This window comes from Rousettus aegyptiacus, unplaced genomic scaffold (assembly GCF_014176215.1).
Source record: "Rousettus aegyptiacus isolate mRouAeg1 unplaced genomic scaffold, mRouAeg1.p scaffold_m13_p_1, whole genome shotgun sequence".
Taxonomy (NCBI): domain Eukaryota; kingdom Metazoa; phylum Chordata; class Mammalia; order Chiroptera; family Pteropodidae; genus Rousettus; species Rousettus aegyptiacus.
In genome coordinates, this window is record NW_023416284.1 from 130,534,710 (window position 1) to 130,560,897 (window position 26,188).

The 26,188-nt window shown below is 36.6% G+C and overlaps 1 protein-coding gene and 1 long non-coding RNA gene across 3 annotated transcripts in view; one reads left to right on the forward strand and one right to left on the reverse strand.

Moving 5' to 3' along the window:
- Window positions 1-12: 12 nt before the first annotated feature.
- Window positions 13-2,282, forward strand: LOC118602016. The gene is made up of 2 exons (XR_004950632.1): window positions 13-500; window positions 1,054-2,282. It is a non-coding gene; the product is annotated as an uncharacterized LOC118602016 (long non-coding RNA).
- A 4,851-nt stretch (window positions 2,283-7,133) lies between these two features.
- The window catches only part of RRAGD (Ras related GTP binding D), a 43,067-nt gene continuing 24,012 nt past the window's right edge, over window positions 7,134-26,188 (reverse strand). For both annotated transcript variants that reach the window (XM_016140614.2, XM_016140615.2), the window contains 3 exons: window positions 25,573-25,715; window positions 21,359-21,507; window positions 7,134-15,938 (listed from right to left, as the gene is read on the reverse strand). In XM_016140614.2, the coding sequence (XP_015996100.1) occupies window positions 15,787-15,938; window positions 21,359-21,507; window positions 25,573-25,715 (444 nt within the window). In that variant the 3' untranslated portion in view covers window positions 7,134-15,786. The remainder of the gene's footprint in view (window positions 15,939-21,358; window positions 21,508-25,572; window positions 25,716-26,188) is intronic.

Consider the following 26,188-nt stretch of genomic DNA (forward strand, 5'->3'; position numbering starts at 1 on the left):
ATTGGCCGCGGGCCCAACCCCGCCGGGCCACCGGGCCTGCGTCAGCGCCCTCGCCCGGGTTTTGTGAAGTTGGCCTGACGTGGCAGTCGCTTCGTGGCGGTCAGTACGCGCGGCTGCCGGTCACTGGGCTGCCGCCGCCCGGCCCATGAAGCCAGTTCCGGGGTCTGCAACAGCGGGCGGTGCCCTCGTCTTCCCCTCGCCCCGGCCCCCCGGAGGCCGGCCTTCCCCCGGGCCCATCCGGGGTCCCCAGGCGCTCGCGGCTTCGACTAGGAACGGCGCGGCCGGAAGCGGCCCGGCCCTACCCGCTGCGGCCTGGGGCCCGGAGCCCCGGTCCTCGAGGGCCAGAGCATGGCCTGGGGCTCCGGCTGCAGAGCTGCCTGCGGCCCGGCTGCCCGCGCGCTGCCCCGCCGCGTCCGCAAAGTGCTTTCTTTAGATCCACTAGCTGTTTGGGGTGGAAAAAGTTAAGTTGGGAAAGGAAATTCCAGCCATAAGGGAATTGGGTAGGATTTTTATTATAACAATTTTTTTTTTCAAGTGGAATGCTTTGGTGCCAGAACTTGTCAGCATTGTGGGGGTTAAAAAAATTAAAACGCGCCAACAAATAAAACTAAGGGAATTACAGTGAATTTGGGGGAAAGCATACAAATATGAAAGGTTTAACCTCAAAGGACACACTTTATGGTTCATTGTGAAAAGAGAGGAATCGAGAAAAAGAGGATTATGGGTTCTGAAGGTTTAAAAAGAGGGACCAGGATTTAGGGAAAGAGGGAGGGATTGGGATGGTGGGGAGAATGAAGAGGGAAGGAAAGAATTCTAGGTGGGGTGAAGAGGGTTAATCAGGTTGGGCAAGTTTTGTTATCTAAAGATAGAAAAATGTTTTTGAAGAGTGGCAGAACATGCCACCCCAATATATGCCTCTGGCCTAAGGGTTATTTTGAGCCGATTATTTTGAGAAACAGCAAGCAGAGGAGAGAATCTCTGAAAACAATAAAGTTACACTTTTGTAAGGGAAATTTACATTTGTAAAAGAAACCTATATTTGTGTCTCCCTAGGTGTACCTGGAAGGGAAAGTTGACTCTAAATCACAAAGAATCTTAAATGGAGAAGGCACTGACAAATCTGCAAAACAAACTTTACCCCTGTTTACCCGATTTTCTTGTAACGTCCCATATCTAACATTACCCCAGCCCCACCATCTTTCTTTTGTCTTTAGCAGATGATAGTACTGTATTAGGTGGTGGCTTGGGCCATCTCAGGGAGTTGATTTCCCTGGATATAACCTATATATACATGTGATATACATATTAATAAACTTATGATCATTTTTCTCTTAAGCCAGGAACTCAAAAGGGTAGAGGGAATTTTTTTCTCCCTTACATTTTCTATTGTTAAAATTAAGAATCTAAATCTAAAGTGAATTGAGTTTTTGGTATCTGAATTTTACCAGCAACTCTCTGTAAAGAGTGAAATTGAAGGTGGGAGAGGAAGTGGAGGGTAGCTAAAATAAAATTAGATGGTATCTTTTAAACCATTCCAGTGTTGTTTTCTGAAAAGTAAACTGATAATCTGGCGGAAATAGGCAAGTGAAACCAAATCCCAGTGTGCTGTTTCATTCATTCATTCATTCTGTCAAAAAATAAGCAATAGGCCCAAAATGGAATCACTTGTGCTAAGCCCCACTTCAACAAACCAAAACTTGATACCTAATGTGATTGCAGTTTTAGCCTCTCCCGGGAATGTAATCTTAACTGGTCATTCTGGAATTTCCTGGTCACCACTAGTAAAGTTATCCTCAAAGACCCCTTCCATCCCCAAAGGAAGGTGACCTAAACCTGAAACTGATGCAGGAAAGGTGAACCTTCCCAAGTAAAGACTCAAGTCCTACATCTGCTGAGAGCTCTCAGAGAGATAGATGTCTGAGGAACTGGGTTAATATGTTTTCCTTTCAGGGTATGGGTATCCAGCGTTAAAACATGGGGAAGTAATTGTTAGCAATCTCAGCAGGAATCTTCCTGTAGGTTCACTGTGGTCTGGCTGTATGCAGATCAGCCAGGTTCCCGTGTCTAGCAGCGTGTAGCATGCTCTGAGTACAATCCGGTTTACTATTTAGTCAATTTATGTTATTCTCATGCCTCTTTCCTATATTAAAACTAGCCACTCTGCTAGAAATTTACTTTTCCCACTCTCTATAAAAATCTTCCTTTTTCTGCAGCTTGCGGACCTCTTTTCTATTTACTAGATAGGAATCATTTACGAATGATTCAATTCAGAAATCATTGAATAATGCCAATTCGATCTTTAAATGTACAAGTTGAATCTTGGGTGTTGTTGTTGTTGTTTTAACAATTCCTGTGTTGAATCTTCAAATTGTCTGATTCTTGACACCTTCTCTGCCAAAGACCGGTTTGTGCAATGGCCTCATAGTAGAGAGGCTTATGAAGCAGGTACTATCACAAGCCTCTGATAACTGAGGAAACAGTGCTGGAAGCACTGGGAAGCCTTTGGTTATTCATCTTCCAGGTCCATCAGTCTGTTAAGGGTGAAAATTTTCAAATGGCCAACTTCTGCTTCCATTGTTTAATGCTAAACAGGGTGTAGTTTGAGGAGATATTCTGTGCAAAGATATGCTAATGTTAAGGGTGTAGTTATCCTGTGTAAAGATGTATTAATGGCCAGCCTCTGCTTCTGTAAACCTGCTTGCTTGCTAGATGGGGTTTTGGGGCTTTTTAAGCTATTACTTCTAGAAGCTCAGGGCTGATTCTCTAGTGGGGAGAGTCAGTCGCTGGCCGGCTAATAAAGGCTCATAATTAATCTCGATTGGCTTCGTGGGTCTTCAATTTGATCACACCACAACAAGTCAACCTCTGAATACCGTAGTCCTCTGGAGCTTTCCTTTCCTTCTTTCCACAGAGATGGGGACATTTTGCTTTTCTTTCTTTTAGAAACCACCACCCCCTAGTCTGCTCTTCTTGTAGGGCTCTTCTCCGCACAAGACTAGCTTAGTAGGAATTATTAACCTCTCCTTCCTTAGTAAAAACAAAATCTATTCTGACAATTTAGTTATGAGCACATGTTAAAGTTTATTACAATCTTGCTGCAAGAGTAAAGACCTCTGGCAAGCCAGTTCAAAGATTTCTCTCAACAGAGACAATCACAGAAAGGAAAAAAAAAAAAAGTATTTAGATGCGAAGATGCAAAAGAAGAGTAATTCTATTTAAAGATCACTTGATTCTTGACTGACAGCTTAAGGGAGGGGAGCTATTTTCTCCAAAACATTGTGTATCCAAAAATTGCTTATATTTTATGAAGAACATTTAGGCAGAAGGGTTCGATCCCAGATAAAATTTGGGATAATTTTTCTTTTATATTTGGTACTTGTAAAGAAAACTTTTCATTGTAAGGGTTTTTTCCCCTTAAAAAGCAAACTCAGGAGATAACCAAAAGAACGAGAGGTGAAGTTTTAAATGTTTCCAAATCTTAAACATTTTAGAACCATAATCTTTGACATATAAGTTCCTTTTTTCCTTAGATGGTAACCAGAAGACCTTCGAAGTACAGGTCCTTCTCTCATCACCATTTGCATCTTGGAACAAAGCCTTGACTATAGTTTTTGAGCATCTACTATGTATTGGGCCCTGTATTGGGCACTTGACATACGTGGGGGTTCAGAACGAGTCACCCCAAGATGTGCCTCTGTAGTATATGGATTGTTTTGAGCTAAAGGCGATTTTAGCTTTGGGCTCAAGAGAAACTTCTGCCGCTCTTTTGATTACCTAGAAGAACCCGAATTAGGGTCCTTGCCCATAATAAGAGATTCTCAGAGATAACCTCTTTTAACCTATATATATATGGAAGGGCAAACTAGTAATTCCTGAACATGTGCTCTCCCTGCAGTGACTTTCTGAAGCCCCGAGGCACCTCACCTCATCCCTAGCTCAAAATGTCATACACTAATTTTCTGTCTCTGAAGCTCTCATGCATATTGGGACCCTGATTCATGTATAGGGGGTTTCCATATATATGTATATATTAAATATAGTTATTTTCTCTTGCTATTCTGTCTGATGTCTATTTGATTATTAGACCAACCAAAAGAAACGTGATGGGCCAAGAAATTTTCCTCCCCCACATATACATCAACTCACTAATTCTTCACAACAGCCTTGGCAATGGATCCGATTATTATAAGTAAAAATTCCAAAAGATATTAAAAGAGTTTTATTCATAAATGATTTGCAAAGAACATAGTCCTTGTTAAGAACCAAAGACCTACTTACTGGGTCAGGGGGAAAACAGGATTTTTAAAAGGAGAAGGTTGCTAGGGAAACAGATTATGAATTTACATCCATCCTTTTCTGATTGGTGGGGGCAACTGAACTTTCAATGATAAGAACAATAGGTAACATGATTAAGCATTTAAGTTTCGGTTCAGCTTCACGGAACAGAGGCTTATGGTCCAGCAGGTCCAGGACAGGGTGTGTTGCTTACAAACTGCACAGTGGGTACGATTTGTCAAACAGTACAATAAGTATGAGGAGCTGCTTGCTCTGTAGGCAGTTTTGGAGCCCAAAAGGGCAAAGTTATGCCTTGTAAGCAGCTTCAGAGCTCAAGCTGCAAAAATCCAAGTGTTGGGCCATAAGTTATGACATTAGAGTTCTCATTTATACCCAATTTAGTTATACCCATTTTACAGATGAAGACAATTGAGGTCTCGGAAAACTCAATTTACTTAAATTCTCAGTTTTTTCAACGATATTGCAAGTTCCTATTCTTGTAGCATTTTTTTTATACTGATGGAAGGAAATTTTTCTAGATTCTCATTTACGTCTTAATGTGACTTGAATACATTGAAATTCATTTTAGAAGTTCTTAAAGTTCCACTGACTTATTCAAGGCTACTTATCTAGAAACTGAAGAACCCTGATTTAAGTCCAGGTCTTCTGACTCTGAAACCTGGATTGTTTTCACTGTGCTAAAAGGAAATCAGATTGTCTGTGTCATGCAAGGCCTTTTCCTCCTCCATTTGAAAACAGAGACATGATTCCTAGAACTTCAGAGTTATTATTGGACTACACACTTTAAGATATTTATTTTTCAGCATTTAAAACTTCTTTTCTTAATTTTCAAATTTTTTTCTTGATCACAAAATACATGATCTTTGTTCAATATTTGGAATATGAACGAAATGCAAATCTCCCATAATCCTCCTCGTACTCAGAAATGACGATGATGAATGAACATTTTAGTGTATTTACTTTGAGCCTTTATTTATAAAGCATAGATATTTAAACAGAGTTGAAATTCCATTGTATAAACGTTTTTAGACTAAAAATCTGCCATCAGCTAATAAGTGTAAAACAATAAAGAGGCTTAAACTAAAACAAACTAAGGCAAGGTTTATAAAAGCTCAAGTTACATGTTGCTCTCCTCAATCTGGCCCTCTTTATATAAATGAAGTACTCTGGTTAGGTTAATTAGGATTGGTTGAGTTTAACGTGCAAAAAAGGTCACTGGTGGGCAAAAAGGGTTGGCTTCTTCAAAGTAAAGAATATTGATGATCTGTTTGTCATGGTGAGAACATGGTGAGAAAGAGGTGCAGGCATGGCTGAGAAGCTCAAAAGTTTATGGAGAAACATGCTGGGCAGACCATGTATAAGGCAAAGTTCTTCGTGGCCTTCAGGCTCCATTTTAATTCCCTTGACATAAATGATTCCACTTTAGCAATCTGTTCACATTGGATTACTTGTTTTACAAGTAGCGGTGCTATTATCGCTTAGACTGATAGCATAAATTGACTAATTTTACATCAATGTCTTGCTAGAGTATAATTAAAAATAAACAGCTTGGAAAGCCATAGATGGACTTTATTGTAAACATTTTATTAATTCCTTTGAACAATTTATAAGAGTTTTTGATTTTTCATTAAAAAAAAAAAAAAAACTCACATGCCATAATTTTTTTCTATCATTTTTTCCCCCCAGGATTTCCCCTTTGGAATAGTTAAGAAAAATGAGACTAATTTTCCCATATGGATGTAGCTGGTGTTAGTGGTATATATTGGTCATTATCAGTGACTCGAGTTTAAACTGTGGTTACCTTAACGAAAGTGTCAGGCAGGGGGTTCTTTGTTTTGCATGTCCAACTTTACTGCATTGCAGGTCTAATAGCTGTGCTTTTGCCTACCACCATCTGGTGGCCGACTGAGGGCCAATAGAAAAATTGACTTCGTTTTTTTCATTTCAGTTTCTATGTTCAAGATATGTCTTCCTGCTCATTCTATTTTAACACTTTTCTAACACTGTATTTTAGAAGGAACTATTAGGAAGAGATATCAAATGAATATATCTGAAACCCAGTGGAATATTTACAATACTAATTTTAGGAGGTATCTTCCACCAGATGACTTGTGCCTCATTTTAAAAGGTTTTCCCCATCAATAAAGAAGCATTTTCTAAATGCAGTTGTATCTAGTTGTTTGCAACATTATTAAAATCATTTTTACTGTGGCTTTTTAAAAATTACATCTTTTCTTGGAGACCCAATCTGTTACCATAGCTTTGAATTATCTGACACCTCCCCCCAAATTATAGCTCTTGATATGAGGGATGAGGATAAAGAAACCTGCTTTGTATATACTTTTGCTTTATTTGCATGGATTATATTATTTTTTGTATAAAGGTGATTTAAAATTAGCAACAAAAATTACAATACTCATCATATTCCTTACTCTTTAGTTCTGATGAACTGCTGAATTTGACAAAAGAGATATTTCATGTTCTAAATCTGGCTCTAAAGGAAACACCTGCAACTAAGATGAAACTGTTATTCATGATATGCCAGCAGATAGCTCGGACACAGCTGTGTCTTCTCCTTTCCTTCATTTGAGTCCTCTTCTAATAGCTTTTCTGGGAACTGTCCTGCTACTCTGGCTCTGCCTTTTTTTGTGTCCCCATATCCAGTCACCCCAGTTTGTCATTCTCTGGACCCTTTTTGGCCATTTGCTGACTGATGAAATTTATCCACTTCCAGACTGCCTGAATAGCTTAGAACTGGTCCCTATATTCAAATTAGTTTCTGTTTGTATTCATTGCAAAGGAAAAGTGCAAAATGACAAGAATTACTCCGAATTTGATACTTTTAAACAAATTTGTATTTTATTTACCACTACAGCATCCACAAATTTCAAAAAAAAAAAAAAGTTCACAGATATGTGAAACATTCGTCAGTCTACAGACAATGCTCAGTGCACACGTGAATTATGGAACTTCTTAGAGTAATTCTGCAGCCACAGGGCATTTTGGCAATATTAACATCTTTAGAACAAACTACTGCTGCTTCCCATTAAAATCCACTTTACAATTGTAGTCAAACTTTGAATAATAATCAACTCACCAGCTTCTAAAAAGCAGTCCTGGCCTTGCCTACAATGTATTCTTTTAGCACAGAATAGCCAAAAGGTGCAGGTATGCCACACTCCATCTATCTTCTAGCATCTTGTGAGAAAACAGCTGAGCCAGTCTGACTTCCCTGGCAGTCGAAGCTGGTTTTCAGTCAGATGTTCTTAAATGGAAATATAAACCATATATGCCAGAATAGAGAGCACTTATATAGAAACCAAATATATCATTCTTCAAAAAGAGTTGCCTCATATTTTTGTCTTTACTTTGTTTTTTTTTTGAACAAAATACTTTCCAGGATGACAAGTCCTTGAAAGGACTTTAAGCAATGGCAGTTTTCTATCTTATAAGGGTTACCTAACAGAATCAGGGGGAAAAGATGAAGACATTTATTATTCCTGAGTGTATGACCTTGGAGAACAAGCATTAGAGACGATTATCAATTGGCTTTTTAAAATGTCACTGAAAAGAGGAGTACAAGAAGTAATCATTTGTGGAGACTGTGAATATGCAAAGGGGAGGGAGATTTTTGAAACTCAGTAAAATCTCCACTGACAGCATCCTATTCAATTTAAAACATGTTTTATCTTAAATAACTGGAAAGGAACTGTTAGATGATTCAAGATGTTGTTCCAATATGAATAAAGACCCTGCTATAGCGGATGCCTGTGAAGAATTTGAATGAAATGATTTGAGGAAAAAGCATAATTTGTGACATTAAATGTGAATAAGTATTTAAATATCTAATATAATAAATGGTTCAAATAAACTTTATTTAATTTACATTCATAAATTATAAATTAAATAATGTAGATTTTAAAAGCTACATAATTGAGTTGAAGAGACACAAACACTGGAGACGTGTGTGTGTGTGTGTGTGTGTGTGTGTGTGTGTGTCTGTGTGGTGTGTTTACAGAATGGAGAAATGATAAAATCTCCTCCAGGTAACTCCAATCCTAGTCCTCCCCATCTTCCCTTCCCATCCCTTTTCATAACCACAGGCCAAACAATGTCTCCCAAATTATGAGAATTGCCTAAGATGCTTATTTAAATACACATTCCCAGATCACTGCACAAAGAGTCTGATTCAAGAAGACTGGGGCAGAGGTAGGAATTTGCATTTTTAAGCACCCTAGATAATTCTTAGAATCAAGAAACAGTATGACAGGAATTGGTGGGAATATTTCTTGCATATTATAAACCTGATTTCCTTCCTCTCCCATTGAGATGGAGAGATATACAGGACTGGTCTCTCCCAGTCAGCCCTTTTACTGGCTGCTTCCCATGAAGGAGAAGTGAAAGACCACCTTATAGAGGTCTGGGATAAGTCTTGGTTATTGACCATCTAGTTAACGAAGGTGGAATACTACAGCAGTGAACTCTCTGCAAGGCCAGAGGCAGAAAGGATTAATGGAAGCCGGAAAAAAATAGAAACAGCTTATAGGAATGGATTCTCCACAGCGATGGTGAGGGTCAGTATGGAAGAAACTGAGATCTTAATTGCTCTACTGTAGTTAGCCATTCAGGGAAGGGCCTTAGTTTTTTGAGTGTTTTGGGAGACTAGAAAGATCCCCCTTGTCCTACTAACTTATTAGTATAGATTGAGGAAGCAGGATGGTGAAGGCCTGAGGCAGCTGGACGCTACTTAATGCCCTCTTCCACCTCACTCCTCCCCCGAGTTGAGAGGCTAAATCAGCTCTCTTTTATGGGGAAGGGCCTTGTTCAGCTGGTTCTTGGAAGTATCAAACTAGCACAAAAGGGCAAAACTTATGGATTCTTGATACTGGATAAGTCTAAAGTCATCTGGATTAACAAAGGATTCCGTAGAAGTTAGATATGAACTCATGAGTTACTAAACTCCAAGTAACCTATTTATTATAGTCAAGGATAGAGTCTATAGTAATAGATGATCCTCTCGGGACTGAGCTTCTTGGACCTGTATTCATACAACCCAACATACAAAAACATCCAAGGGATGGCAATGAAAAGTAAAACACAGCAGAAAGCCCTGATCAAATGAAAGAAAAGCTCAAGAACTTTCTCAGAATTTCCCATGTCTATTAAGACCTTAAAATTAACAGAGAGAAAAGGAAAATATTTTAGGCTAGAAAGAAAATCCTCAGGTATCTCTGATCTGCACTCTAGCAGTGCTTTGCAAATAGCAGGTAATCACCCTTTAGTGAATTATGAGATCTTTTTTAAAGAAGAAATAAAAGAGAAAAATACTAGACTGTTGCATAAAAGGACAGAACTTCATGAGATTTTTACAAAGCAATATTTGCGAGGTGTGTGATAGTTTGAAATGTGAATTGTATTTAGTGTGGTTTACAACAACGATAACTTTAAAATATATTTCATAAAAGGTAAACTCCTAAGGTTTGGTCCTAGGGCAGTTATAAGCACACCATGCAAACATTGCTTCGGGTATAAGTTCATATGGTCACTGTTTTTTAAGATAATTTATTTTTTCAAGATCAAATACTAAGGACCAGCTCCCCTCTCAGCTTTAACTGCTAAATCACTTATTGAAACTAAAATGTAGTATTCTACAAAGAAAGACTGGACTAGTCTTAAATATTTTTGTATTTTGTTTCTTATTTACTTATTTTTAATAACTTCATTAATTTTATATATAATTTAAATTTACTTGTTTTTATAGAATTGAATTGTTTCTTGGAATAACATGATCCATTTTAAAGTATCTTTAAAATTATGATACGGACCATTTAAAGCATATATTTTCAGTTTATCATGACTATTATAAAAAACTGCAAACATATCGATGGTACAACTGAAATAAGATCACATTGCCTGAACTTAAGTTGAATTTATGATAAAAATAGATATTCCTGAGAACCTGATATGCCAAGTTTGGCACATTTTAAAATATCCAACCTTTCAAAATTCTAAATGACCTCAAAAGCAGCTCTGCATTTGTCCCATATTCTATATTCTTAGAAAACCAAATGGCTGTAAAAGGCATTTTAATCTGATTCTTCTCACATCTTCTACTGCCCCTCATGTTAACATAAACATCTACCTTAGGCAGCACTCATAGGTCCCTGGTACAAACAGATTAAAAAGAGTGACAGTAAAATAAACTTTTTTATTAAATTTAATTCTGGAAATGATATTGCTTTCATATATGTATTAAGTTAGCAAAGTATGAATGTTAAAATAACTAACATTTAATGCTCACGCTTTTAAGGTAATTTACCTCTCTTCTTCTTTATAAGGGAAGGCACTATTTCGATAAACATTTCTACTCTCTCAACCTACTTCTCATAGTATATTTAGTCTTACAGTAAACTAAACATAGCTATCTATCCATGGTCTTTGCTAGACAGTGCAAACGTCCTATACAACTGTGGTTGTGAAAATTGACACCTATAAAAGAGCTAAAATTAAAGTTGTTTATTTTGTATTATTTTTAGATATTAAAATCCTTCCATCTCCAGTATCTATCTTTTAGCTATTTTACTAAGCACAGTGTCGGGTCTATAACAGGTATCCTATCGATAACTGTTGAAATGATAACTGATTATCATTTCCCTCAGAAAATGAATGACAAAGAAAGGAACCAAAACTCAAGGTTCCTCTTATTTAACATACACTGTGTGTGCACACTGGTTCAGCTCTGTTAGAGAAGGATGGACCAAGGCTGAAGAAGGAGGTAAGGACCAGGGAGTTAGGCTCTTGCAAATTCTATTAAGGAGTTTGACTGATAACGGAGAGCTAGGAAAGATGTTAAAAGCAAGTGGGTGATATGGTCAGGATTGCAGTGGTTTAAAAAGGTCAGTCTGCATCCTGCATGGAGAATGAAATGCGTGGATAGACAGACAAGGCAGAGAGACACTGGTTAAGAGGCTATTGAGATCCAGATAAGAGGAGAGGGTAGTCTAAACCAGGATAGTGGCAGAAGAGATGGGGAAAAAAGATTCAACAGATGTTTGTAAGGATGAGCTGAGAAAGTGGGTGACTGATTGGAGGAGGTGAGCAGAAAGGAAAAGTCAAGAACGAGATCCAAGTCTCTGGCAGGGATGCAAGGAAGGACCACAACACCACAGGAGATTTAGCAAGAAAGAAGCCTGTTCAATTTTGGACATGTTAGATTTGAGGGTCTGTCCAGCAGAGGTATGCTAGTGCTAGTGGCAATTTTAAATATAGGTGTGAAGGATTAGGATCGAAATGTAGCTTTTTGAATTTTAATCCAGATTAGTGTTTTGTTTTCTATAAGTTATTGTTATTATATTAAAACTTAAGGTAGAAGGTTGAATGCAGACTTATTTTCTCTTGATTTTCTCAGAGTTTGATATAACTATTGCTTCTTAGAAAACCAGATGACTGTAAAAGATATTTAAATTTCCTTCAGATATTCAAACACTGTCTTAATATTTTTGGCACTAGAGTTATTAAATGAATTAGGAAGAAAAGAGCATAATATTCGTTGATTTTCTTCCCTGAGTAAAGTACATTTAGAAGACTGCTCCTATTGATTTTCATGTAAGGAAAAGTATTTTAAATATTTTAGCATCTCAGCCTTCATAAACCCATGCAGCAGTAAATCCTAAGCTTCAAGTCTCTCTTTTCATATTTGTGAAAGGGGGGCATTTCAAGGGAATATTTGCCGAGGCTGCTTAGAATAGCAGTTGAGAAACTGGACTCTTGAGTTAGTCTCCGGGCCTTGTGTTCTACTAGTAATATGATGAGCAAGATCATATTGCTAGTAAGTGATTTCATCAATTTGACCTCAGTGGCCTCATATGTAAAACAGAAGTGATAAACCTACTTCTTAGGTTTATGAGGATAAGTTATATAAAAGCACTTAAAAAGCAGTGCAAAGCATAACGTGTGTACTCAATATCTATTATTATTAAATAATTCTGTTAAAGATGTTTTCTTTCTCCTAAAAACATCACCACTGATAAAAAATCTTGGATATCATTATTTCACATCATGTTTTCCATCAGAAACAGGCTTTCATATGTAAGAAATAACATCTAATGTTAGCCCTCTCTGAGAATTCTAGGAGACGTGTAAAAGTCATTATAATGTGGAATCTTACCAAGCAAGTAAGGAACAATAAGGTGGACTGATTGGAAGAGAATTTCCAGATGGCTAGGGATTAGGGTCAGAGCAGCAGGAATTAATATCTGAAGTTTACTGAAATAACAGTTCTATAGTCCAAGCAGGCATGTCACCATCAAAAATATGGAGAGAAAAGAGGGTTTAAAGAAAACAAAAATAAAAGCACCACTCCAATTTAAATAGAGAAATTTATCCTTATTTTCACAAAATGAAAGCTGGTTAATCAGGACAAAAACATTTGACTAAAGGGACCCAAGAGGGCCATCCAGTCGTGATACGTGTGTGTGGTAAATATGAAAGACCATACTTCCTTTTCACCAAAGAGACCATTCTACTCCCAGAAAGATTAGTTATGAGTTTGTTTAAAATAAAACGTGAGCCTTATCAAATCCTGAGTGTGCGACACAGTCTTTCAAATTGGTGGTTAACATTCGTGAAAGCAATGGTTTAACAATCATTATAAATGATATACTGCATAAAATATAACACTACACTTGATTACAAATTATATCCAGTCCATATAAGTTGAATGCATACTGTACTTTAATAATCAAAACAGTTCGGCTGCTTTTCTGGAGTATGTTTCAGAGTTAGCATATAACCCGTATTTAACAATATTGCTGTATTTTTAGTCATTTTATATTTAAGGGTCCAAAATATGTATACAAAATAACACTATCTGTGAATGTCAATCAATTTTTGATTTCTATTCCTTCAAAAACACTCTACTCTGGTCATACATACTAATCTGTATCACTGAAAATAAAGATGATGGATAATTCATATAGTCTCACCTCCACAAAGATGTTCTAATTTCCTTAGAACCTGTAGGTCAAGTTCTCAATCTCTGAAAATGAACAAAAATGTTCCAGAGTAGTCATGTAGCCATGTATTTTGGGCTCTGTATGTATAGCATTGGATTTGAGAGCTAAAGGTGGCCATGCATGTTGCAGTAAGCTAAGTCCCATATCAAAAATAAAATGCAAAAGGAATTAAAAAGATTTTGTAATTCCAATGGCACAGATTTCAAAAACTTAGACTAACTCCTACATCTCTCTAAAACTAAGAGGTCATTGCCATGCTTACAGGTTTGAGGCAGTGATCTCTATTAGTGTGTGATTAATCGAAGAGTGCATTTCGTATCATAAACTTGGGGTCTTATGCCATAGCACTGATTTTGCCTTTCCCCCAAAGAATCATTTGCTCTTGAAGTAATAGGCTTTTAAGGCACATTTTAATAAGAACTCATCATATACCTAACTCAAAAATGGAAGCTCCACCTGGTTACAATAATATATGTATATATCCAAGTAATGTGTGAGTTACCAGATAAGCAAATGTCTCTACCCTGGGGATTAAGTCACATTAGAAAAGTGATTCTTTATTTGCTTATTCAAAAAGAAACATTGTGTAAAAAATATTAAAGAATTAGATTTATAAGAATAACCCACCTGTACCAAGCCTGTTGGCAAAGGTCCAACAGGGTATAGGTGTGGAAATTAGGGAAAAGACTTCCCTGGAAGCCCGGGTTCCTACTCACCCAGGTTTCTGAGCAGAAATCACAAGGAAGGACGTTAGGGCTCCTTCATGATTTTTAGACATTTACTTCCAAAATGCAGAGACCCTTAGGAGGACTCAAACCTTAAACCCCAATCAACTACCATCTTAAACTGCAGTCACCAGCCTCAAGGGAATAGAAATTAAGACGTAGAGAGGATGGAAAAAAGCCACAGATAGAAGTGGGACAGTTTCAAGGACAAGTTGCCTTAGGAATTTGATATATTTTGCTAGAAGCAGCTGTGATATCCCTAATGAGGCTCTGCTAATATATATATTATATTTAATATGTATATTAGCTAATAATATATATATTTTTTCTCATACCCACAAACATGCCTTAGGGCACTGACCTTTGAGATGGACCTAGAATTTTTATCTACTTGGAATGGTTTGGGATGGGGTAGATTTAAGTTTTTTAACTTGTTGTTAGTCTAAAGTAAACATAACAAAACAAATACAAAGCTAACTCTAATGCCTCCTCTAGCCATCCCCTTCTCAACTGACCTTCAAGGGTTTTCGGGATGGCTTTTCAGCTGTGCAAAGCATGCTGTTAGCAAGCTGAGTTCTAGTTTAATCAGAAGGTGAAACGAGTAGATTCCACAAGGCACACTGTCACAGATGAAGAGACTCAGATGAAAATGTGCCCAACAGGATTTAGCTCTGTGGTAGAGATGTGAGACATCCCCTGTGATTATGGAGTTAAAAAGAAAAAAGAAAAAAGAAAGAAAACTGGTCCTAAATAAACGTTTCAAATGTTGCACAGTAATAGGCTTACTATACAGAGGCCAAACATACCAAATTGTATATATTTTTCTATCTCCATACTGAATTGCATATATATTTTTCTATCTCCAGCTGCCAATCACCTACATTTGGGAGATCACGTGGCCTCTGATGTTACTTTAGCCTGGGTGGCAAACACCAAAAAGACTCCAGAAACTCTGCAATTCAGCGGCATTCTTATTTCTCTCAAGTGTTCGGCACCATTTTGGAAATCTGGTCCCCAAAGCTCTAAAGAACAGTAATTCAATGAAAAGAAACAGCCTCTCTGTATAAAATGATTATAGAGATATGTGTTGAGGTAAAGAGCTTTATAAAAACTGTTGAGTAGGGAAGCACTGCCATAGCTATTGAAATGTTTAGATAAGTTTGGTGCTATTATTATTCTACAAAACTCCTGGTTATTACCAATTATAAATAAGGGACAGTTCTTATTGCTCCTGGAGCTTGCTGCCCTATTCCCTCTCCATTGAAAAATGTTTTTTCTCAACAATTGGTAGCAAAGATTCCCAAATTTATAAAAAGTCATTGCCAATGCAGCACTTTTTGATTAATTTCTGATTGCCATATAGAGAGGAACTACAGTATGCACATCCTTGACACTACAGAAAAAAGCTTAGAAAAGTTTTTATCAAAGTTTAGTTCGATGAGAAAAAAACATGAAAAAGTGCAAAATATATACAGTTCCTGGCAGTTCTCACACAGGATTTTTGACTGCAGACCATAAAAGTTTACATTTGTGTAATGAAATTACAGTGGATTTCACTTTATTGTTAATATACAAGTTTTTGCTTCAAAGTGCTTGCTTTATTTTAAAAAAGAGAAGATAAGAGGGTTGCAGGAATTTTTTTTACAACAAATTTATGTGTCCCAATCTCCTTCTTTCTCTTCCTTTAGTGCAACGCAGTGCAGCAGCCTCATTGAAAGGTCTGATTTCAAAAATTGTTCCTGAAACCTCACCTACAGCAGCAGTCTAGGGGTCCCATTGGGGGTCCCTCCTTTTTTCTTCTGCAGCCGATTCTGAACCTTTCGTGATTTTACCACTTTCATTCTCACCTCAAAAACTTCATGGATGGCCTTTCGGAAGCAATGAAAATTATAGTCAATAAGCCCTGGAGAAGAAAACAAAAATATTTAGGAATGTTACACAGAAATAATCTCCTTTTCATGTCGGCCATGGCAAAGACTCACCAGTAGGGTGCAGTAGAGGAGCAGCCTTAATATAAAGTCCACAGATTTCCCTGGGAGGCCTGCAACTGAGCTTTTGCAGGTAGTTTTGTGAATGTTTATTTTTTCCTAAAGAAAGGTTCTAGAGTATATACCATATTTTCAAAGGTGTCTATGACCCAAAAGATTTGGAGAACCATCTGAACTACACATTTCAAAAAAAATGTTGTCATTAGTTTCAAGTATCCAGTACACTGGGTTAGACAATTATGTAGTTTATAAAACGATCCCTAATTGCTCTTTCTTTCCTCTGGATCTCTACCTACCCATTATATTAATGCTAACTGCATTCCCTATGCCGTGAGCTGCACATTTTTTATCTTTGATAATTAGATTTCTTACAATTAAGATATATTTTCAATGAAATATTATTACTTTTCTCTAAAAGGTATTATTGAGTTGACTTTAAGTAAAGGCAGACTCTGACTTGGAGTGTGGCTGAGATCTCAAAGCTACAGTATCAATCAAGTAATCAATCAATCAATCAATATTTACTGGATATGTATTATATTTAAAGCATTGTCATAAGCCCTAAGAAAAGTAAAGTGTCTGATTTTAGAGTGATAACAATCACCTCAGGTCATCTCAAGCTCAAGAATCCAACAACCAATTACACTCTCAGTTTTTCAATATTCAGTAAATTTTAAATGGAGAAATAATAGGGGAGAATTTTCTTGTGTTTTCAGAAATCGGTTAGTAGTACAAAAACAGAATAAAAGATAATCCAAAGTCTTGAGTGTTATCACCATTAATTTGTACAAGTGTTGAGAGCAACATTGTGTTTATACCAAGTAGAATGAGGCAATTGGTTCTATTTACTATCTTTACACTTATTAAAATAACTAGCCCAACCATTATTTCCATCCACTCAGGTGATGCTTCCAGAGACCCAAAAAGAAAGACCAGAGATGTCAGCCAAGGAGTGAAACTCTTCAAAGTAGTCATATAACTAACTGCAAGTGAACTGAAGGAAACACTGTCTCAGCTTCCAGGAGCAAAAAACTGAGTAGCGCCCTCTGCTGCTACTGGAACAATAGTGACCACAAGTGCAGTAAAACTAGGAGACCATTTCCTCCTGAAGACCACGAGGCAAGAAGGGGGAAAGTACTAAGGAACAAGAAGCAAAAAAATTACCTTATTTAGTGGGAATTTGGATGTAAGAATAAACCATACAATTATCTGCCTATAATAAGTGCAACCAACTGCCTTAGGAAGAAAACTTAGCTTGACTGGCTCAATGAGAAGGGTGCAATCTAATAATCTAGGAAACTTCAGAGACATCCTATTGATAGTTCTTGACAAATCTTTTTTTTTTTTAGTTGTATCTAGTTTTCTTCTTTTTTAAAATTTTATTTATTTATTTTTTAACATTTTATTATTTTTTTAATTTTTATTTCCCCCCTTCCATACCCCGATAGCTGACAAATTTTAACTTATTCATCTCTGTATATTTGTAAATGTAAACAAATTTTAAAACAGTAATTTTGTTGCATTTTGAGTTTTAAAAGTAGAAAGGTAAAAATTCACAACTGAGGTTTTGTTTGTTTGTTTTTTCTTTCTGTCACTACATATTACAACTGAGGTTGTTAAAGGAAGTAAACATTCACAAAAAGTTTGCAATTTATTTCAACCCTTTCATTAAAGGCAGTCGAAAATACAAGAACAGAGACACGAACAGAATAAGTACTATCTTCACCACGATACACAGTTATGTGATGGTCCCACATCCTTCTCTGGTTCAGTGGTTCTCACCCTCGCTGCACATTAAAAACATCCAGGGAACTTTTTAAAAAATGAATAAACTTCAGACCCCTCTTCCAGGAATTCTATTCTAAATATCTGGAGACAGACCCAGATGTCCGTTTTTTTTAACCGTCTCCTTTCCCAAGGTGCCTATAATGTGCAGTCAAGGCTGAGAAGCCCACATCTGCTTTCAGTCCTTTCCTTTCTGCCAAAGCATTCACAGAGATCATCAATGAAAACTCAGAGACCAGCATCAAGAAAAACTATTCACCAAGTGTTGATTATCACTTGCGACCCAATGGGACGCAACAGCCCTTGAGATTAAAGCAGCAAAATAAATCAAACTGCCCCATGCAAGTTCTTTTTAAAGACAAGCACCTTAAAGCTAGGGTGACCAGCTCCTCTGGTTTGCCTGGGACATTCCCAGTTTCAGCACTGAAGGTCTCCTGTCCCACGAATGCCCTGTGTCCCAGGCAAATGGAGACGGTTGGTCACCCTAAAAACACACAATTTTAACACAATGGGCTTAAACTTAGTCTGCCTATTTATTTACATTTCTTAGTTATGACATTAAGACGAATACCTAGGTTCTAGTTAGTTTAATAAATTCTAAAAAATTTGCCTATCCTCAGAGATGATTCCTCCTAGGTGGTTTAGCAATAACTTACCAAAGAGTCACATGATAAATTCCTGCTTAAATTTACTTCCACAACCATAAATGAAAGTTAAAATCAGTGGACAGAAGTGTGAGGAAAAACAGAATTTCCATAGTTTGAAAGCACATATTAACTACAAAGGGAAAGACGGGGACTTTCCAGTAGAAAAAACTGGCAAACACTACCTTAACTAAATCAAGGTCAGCATCACCAGTAATAAGACATACCAACATTAACCACTTGATACGATGCACTGATCATTTCTGTGTGGTATTCTTGCCAAAGTGCGTAATCTCATTTCAACTGGGTGAAAATATCGGACAAACCCAATCTGAGGGACATTCTACAAAAGAACTGATCAGTACTCTTCAAAAGTTATCTAAATCATGAAAGAAAAATAACTATCACAGATTAGAAGAGACTAGGAGAGATAACAAATCAATTTAGGATCCTGGAACAGAAAGAGGGTATTTTTAGAAAAACTGGTGAAATTTGAATAAGGTCTGTAGTTTTATTGACCATTATACCAAAATCAATTGCCAGTTTTGATACCTGTACCACAGTATGTAAGATGTTAACATTCCGAGAAGCTGGATGAGGAGTATATGTAATCTATGTACTATTTTTGCAACTTTTTGCTTAAGTCTAAAATCAATTAAAAATAAAAAAGCTCTCCAGTTTAATAAATTATCATTTAATATAATTTTAGGACCTGCTGCCATAGATGGTTTGGGGGCTGTAGTTGTACTATTTGCATTACTTTTATTTTTCTTAGCTTCCAAAATCAACATGAAACATTAACCATCAAATATAAATTCCAAAAATACGTTTAACCAAGGAAATATATGTATCATGGTTTAAAACAGCATGTACACAGCTGACTCTATATAGGGAAAAGCTCAGGGCTCTTTAGTCCTGTCAGATACTGGTGGTGTGACCTTGGGAGAAAGTCACTTATATTTCCTGGGTCTGGGTAAAAGCATCTGGAACTGATAAAGTAAAACAAGGTATGGTCCTGTCCATTTCAAAATTCTATGAATCCACTATATAACCTATTTTTACTTTCAGCAAAATGAAAATAAGAAGTAAAATACTAATACCACTTAATTAAAAGTTGTGAAGGCCAAGGACACAAAAGGCAATTTAGTTGGTAATAGTCGGTAAATGCAACTGCACTAAGCAAGGAAGTGTAAGGTTAAATGATATATACCAGTTTTTGAGTATCAAATTTTTAATGCTAATACCAAATATTGAAAAGAATATAGCAAAAATGAAACTCATATTCTCTTAGTAGCATAAACCCATAAAATCTTTCTGAAAGACATTTCGATAATAGGCATTATCAAACCATGCCTAACTTTTGATCTAAGTAATTCCATTTGCTGAAGTTTTCCTCAGGAAATACACAAATATTTAGTGCAAAGAGAGTCATCATAGATTTATTTATAACCTCAAAATCCAGAAACAATATAAATTTCTAACAATAGAAGAAACTAACACAATCATTAAAATGATGTGGTGAACTACAAAGATGTCTAACCAATGTAATATATACTTGAAACTAATTAAAATAAGTAAATAAAAATTTAAAAACGATGTGGTAAAAAAGATTTAGTGAATTTGGAAAGATAATAATTGAAGTTTATAAATAATATTTTTCACATAATCTCATATATAGATATAGATGAAAAAGGCTGGAAAGTGATATGGAAAATGTTAAGAGTATCTGAGTGAGAAGTTTATTAATTATTTCTTTTTATTTGTTATTTCTAAATTTTCTATATGAATTTATTACTTTTTTAATAAAAAGAAAAAATCTAAATTGTTTCCATGCTCGATGAATAGAAAAATGTTCACGATATGAATAAATAAAACAACAGGACATAAAACTATACGGACAATATGGCCCCACTTTTGTTCGAAGGAAAGAAGAGATGAAGAAAGGGAGGAAGGGATAATGCAACAGGGGAAGGGAGGGAAGAAAGCAGGGAGAAAGAAAATTCCAGAAATTGAACATGAAGTTTAGCTCTAGATAGCAAAATTGAGTGGTTTTATTTTGTTCTTTATACTTTCCTAAACTTTCAAACTATTTTTATGATGAACATGTATTGCTTTATAAGGAAATAAAAGGCTATTTCGGTAAATGTTACTATTGCCACTTTGTTGGGAATTTTTTTTACCCAACAAATTCATAAATCGTACCCTCATAACTAGCAAAACTCCCTAGCCATATCAGTAGGCTGGTATTTTTCTGTTTAGGTAGCATGGGGAAAATGAATACCTTTATGAGGCTAATTGCTTTGGTTTTAAAACAAAACTAAATTTGGTCTTAAAAAATATGTTTTGTGACATTATTAAGTACATTCATGTCTTCTCTTTTTGAAATCATGATGCCATCCCTGTTTTGAGGACTAATGAATATGCAAAGGATGACTAGAAGTTAAATGCTGTCTTAATTTTAATGTTAATGTGAGTCTTCTCCTTTACACAGGGAGCACAAGTGATCACATGGTCCCTAAAACCTTTTAGAGGTGTGGACCAAGAGATGCCTTGGTCCTCACTGTTGGCTGGGGTCCTGCCCTCTGGTAAGAGACTGTACAGCTTGGCAACCACGCCTCAGCTAGCTTTACTCCCAGAAAAGCTAAGACACCCAGCAGATGGTCACTTCCATGTCCACCTCTGGCAGCTTTCACTAGAGAGCAGGTTGGTTCACGGATCCCCAAAGCCTGATTGATGTGCGCAGGAGCTAAGGGGGCCTGTGACTTAAGTCTGGGAGCTGCTACCACCCACATTCAACAAAGCAGTAAAGATAATATTAGTCTGAATTGAAATCCTTCATTTAAATCACACACACACTCACACACACACACACACACACACACACACACACACACACACACAATTACCTTTTCTTTCAAAGCTTTCCTCTCTGACAAAGCAGACAAGAGCCAGGAACTTTGTCACCTCTTTTAAATAAAGAACTGTGGTATTATTCAGCTTTATAATTGCTGTTGATTCCTTGTCATAGGGGGTTCCTGCTCCATCTTCTTTGAGACTAAACGGGGACAGAAACCAAAACATATTTGACAATTGAGAAAGAACTAAGAATTGTAACCAGAGATCAGCTTTAACACAGAGAACGATAATCATAATGACAAGTAGTTTACACTTACAGTTCCTTTTAGCTAAAGATCTCAGAAACACACGATCACAAGAACGTACAGTGTATGACAGTCACTTTCCTACTGACACAATGAGTGCCTGTTGTGGCAGTTGGGCAACTCTCCAGGCACCTGAGGAACACAGGTGAGGGATGGAAGTTAGCTCTTCTCCCCTCTGTGACCCACAGGGGCTCCCTGTTTTCCCATGGTCAAATAATGGGGCTGTCAAAAGCATGGTCTGATGAAAGACCAAGGACTGAAGAATTGTTCCAAGTTTAAAAAGCTTAAAGACACATGGCAGCTGAATGCTGGACTAGATCTTGGATCAGGAGGTAAAAAACAATATAAAAGATAGCAGTGGGACCACTGGTAAATCTGAATGTGGACTATATATTAGATAATAATATAGCCATGCTAAATATGCACAATTTGATAATTAAACTGTGGTCCTATAAAAGAATGTCCTTGTTCTTAAGAGATAGATGCTCAAGGAACTAGGATCAAAGGATCATGATGTCTGCAACTTATTCCCAAATGGTTTGGCCAAAGCAAGTAAACAATATGAAAAAGAGAGAGAGCAAATATAACACAATGATAAAAATTGGTGAATCCCAGTGGAAGGTATACACAAGTTCATTGTACTATCCTTGCATACTTTCTGTAGGTTGGAAATCTTTTCAAAATAAAAAGTTAAATAAATATACTGGTCTATTTTTAAAAAGGTATGGCCTTGAATATCGGTTCAATGTTCACAGCAACCTATTCACAGTGGCCAAGACATGGAAGCAACCAAAGTGTCCTACAATAGATGATTGGCTAAAGAAGCTGTGGCGATGGACTATTACTCAGCCATAAGAAGAGATGAAATACAGCCATTTGCGACAATGTGGATAAAGCTCGACATAACCTTGCTAAGTGAAATAAGCCAGACAGAAAAAGTCAAAAATCACATGATATCACTTATTATGTGATAAGCAACAAATGAACAGGACAAACAGAGACTCATGGTCCTGGACAATAGACTAGTGGTTACCAGAGGGAAGAGGGGAGCGGGGAGGGAGAAGGGGAAAGGTAGAAGGGGTAAAGGGAGTCAAATATGTGGTACCAGAAAGAAATCTAACTATGAGAGGTGAACATACAGTATAAATATATATACATACTTTACTGTTAAAGTGTACAGCTGAAACTTATTGGATTTCATTAATCATTGTCACCATAAAAATAAATAAATAAATAAATGATTTTTAAAGGATCGACAATAGGTATGGCCTACAGATAGAGATGACTTGGGTTTGAATCCCAGCTCTCTTACTTATTATATGAACTGGGGCAAGTTGAGTATCTTCTTTGAGACCCAATTTCCTCATCTGTATGCTAACGGTAATTACTTCAAAGTTTCTTAATATAATAAAATAATACATACACAGCACTGAGTGCAGTGCTGAGAACATGTAAAATGCAAAATGAATGTTAACTGCTATTACTAATTATTATTGCCTTGATGATTGAAACAGAACCCTCTGAAGATACTGATGTAATCAGAGTTATGAATCCTTTCCTCATAGTCAAAGGAGCACTTTTTTGTGCCTTTTTCCTTTATTCATAACTGTGTACACATTTTCTAATTTATTTTTGCTTCCCAAATTTATGAATAATTTACTAGAAACTGACTTAATTAGAACTGTGCTAAGCCTTATGCCTACTATATAGTAGTATAATTGGCCAGTGCTAAACCTCATTCCTTTTGCATAGTAAGAGCCAGCATTCACAAAAAATGTACCTTTTGATGGGCACCATTTTTAGTTCTTACCATGCATTATCCATTTTCTGGCACAAGAATCCTTTAAGCTAGGTAATGAGGAACTGAAGTTGTGGAGAATAAGAGAACTTGGTCAAAGTTGATGATGGGAGTATAGCCTGGACCTCAAACTAACCTGACTAATTTCAGAATTAATGCTTTAAATTTTGTATACATCACAAGGTGGTAGGGTGAAAAACCAGATTAAATGAAAATGTCTGAATTGTATTTTAAAGGAAATACAGGATTGTAGCTTTGAGAGTATTTTAAACTGGTACACACGTGGAAGTTAGTTTTCAAGTAGAAATTGGTGAGGTTTTACAACTGCAACTAATATGTTCCACCACTCAAGTTGCCATCTACAAAACAATGAAAACCCCTGAAGATAGAACTTATTTTAAAGGGTGCATGTGTGCAGAAATGACGGGTCTTAGCAGAAGCTCAGCTGAGATTCCTGAGCAGAAGACTGAGGCACCAGGTCACCTGCTTCTAAATCCTGAGGTCTCCAAGGAGCAGCTGAAACTGGCAGTAAACCAGCTTCCTGGGCTGCTGCATGCATCCCTGGCTCCCTCGCCCTGCTGGTTAACTGGCTGGCTCCTTGCCTCTCCAGCAGTCTGAGGAAATCCCAGGGCCTCCAAGTCCCCACCTCATTGTGACTCAGACTGGTTCTCACTGAATCTAGTGGGTTCTCAGGAACACTGCACTCTACCACAGGAAAACAATCTGACAGCAAGGCCCAGCTCCTTCCTCCACCCAGCCCCTCCCTCCCCATGTTTGTTTTAGCCGGATAAAAGTAACTCTGATTAACATAATTTACATGAACAATTTACGGCTTATGTCTAATTACCATATGGCACAATAATAATTATGCATATCATTAAATATTTGCCAGATTAATTGTGCTGTCCATTGTATTTGATTACCACAGCAATAGAGACTGTAATCAGGGTATATTCAGCTTCCTTGACTATTTCAAGGTCATTCACTTACTGTTTAAAAACAATAGATTACTTTAGAATAATAATCTTGGGGAATAAGGTCTATTTCTGAAGCCGGATGGTAGTGTTTAACGATAATAATAATAATAATAATAATAATAACAATAATAATAATAATAAATAACAAATAGACCATTTATCCAGGGTCTACCAAGTGAAACCTAAAGATAGCTCATCCTCCCTATAGCTCTGTGAAGTATCACTTTCCCTTTTCCATAATGGGAAGGACTGTGTGTGCACGTGTGTATAATAGATAACAAAAAATTGGAACTGAGTGGGCAAAGGATATTCAGCCTGTGGAAGAGAGAAATGGCGAGATGAGACTCTCACAGAAGTCGACAGAGGAGACTGTGTAAAGCAGGTCATAGTAAGGAAAGAGGAAGATGAACAAAAGCTTAAACTCATCAATGACTGGATGAGGATATAAGATCCAATAAAGACCAGCAACAACTTGTCTTAACTAGACAAACTAGTTCAAATATATAATTACATGGAATTGTTTCTAAGTCTGGTAACAATCAATTTCCTCTGTTCCTTATTTTATATCATTTTAAGTGTACAGAAAGTTCTGTTTTCTAAGAATGTAAGACATGATAATAAACAGGTAATGTTGTTTGCTTAGTTTTATAACTCTGCTGCCACAACAGAACACAATCAAAAGTATATTAAAAAAAAAAAAAACCAGCAATCTCCTGTAATGGAGATAATGAATTGTTGTTAATATGAGATATTTATTTAGAGTTCAAGGATCCTATTAGTCTCTCCCAAGTACATAAGGCATTGTGATAGCATGACAGGTTTTTAGTAGAGGAACCAGGAATGAGTTAGGCTTGAGTTCAAATTCTAGTTCCATCCCTTATTGACCATATGAACATAAGATAGAAACTTGATCAGTGTGAATCTCAGTTTTCCCATCTTTAAAGTGGGGATAATAATTTCTGCTTCATGGATTAGTAGAGAATTAAATGATATAATGTATGCAATGATCTTATTAGCATAATGCCAGGCATTTATTCAATAATTGCTATTATTACATGCTAATTGGTATATTTATTTATAGATCTCAGTCATTCAAAACAAATCAAATAAGTAAATGCAAAATGTCTAAAGGTTATGAAAAAGAAGGATGGCTTGACTATAGCCTTTAAAAATGTTTTACTTACCCATAAATACAAGAGATGTCAATAACCACATCAATCATATCACAGCAGAGCTCATAGGTTTGCATATCTACTGGGGTACTATCGGTTGCAATATAAATTTTACTGACCACATCAAATAGAAATGCCTTTTCAATTCCAGAATTCTGAAACGAAAAGATGCTGACTTAAAGCAACAGCTGCTTTCAGACCAGGTCATCGTTGCATAAACTTATATGCCATTCAAAGTGTAAAAAACTAATGAGCAAAGATAAAGTTCTAAAATTTTACATTGCTCTATTTTATTAAAATTTAAACGTCATTGTCATAAACTTTTTAATGGACTTGCACAAGAAATGAAAAGTGAAATTAATTAACACAAACTATTTACTGTAGTAAATAAATTGAGTGGTGTTTCCTGACTTAGAGGGGTATCTGCAGTTAGGAAAAAGGACAAGTAAAAACAGTAACTTTACTGATTTTAAATTAAAAAATAAATTTTAAAAATCGGAACAAGCAAACTGAAAATCGTGCAATGAGAATTAAAGTGAGTACAACGCACAAGTCTGCCTCAGTTCTACTCTGCAGAAACTGCCTAAAGCTGGTAGTGTTTAGGACTCATTCAGCCAGCACATCGTTC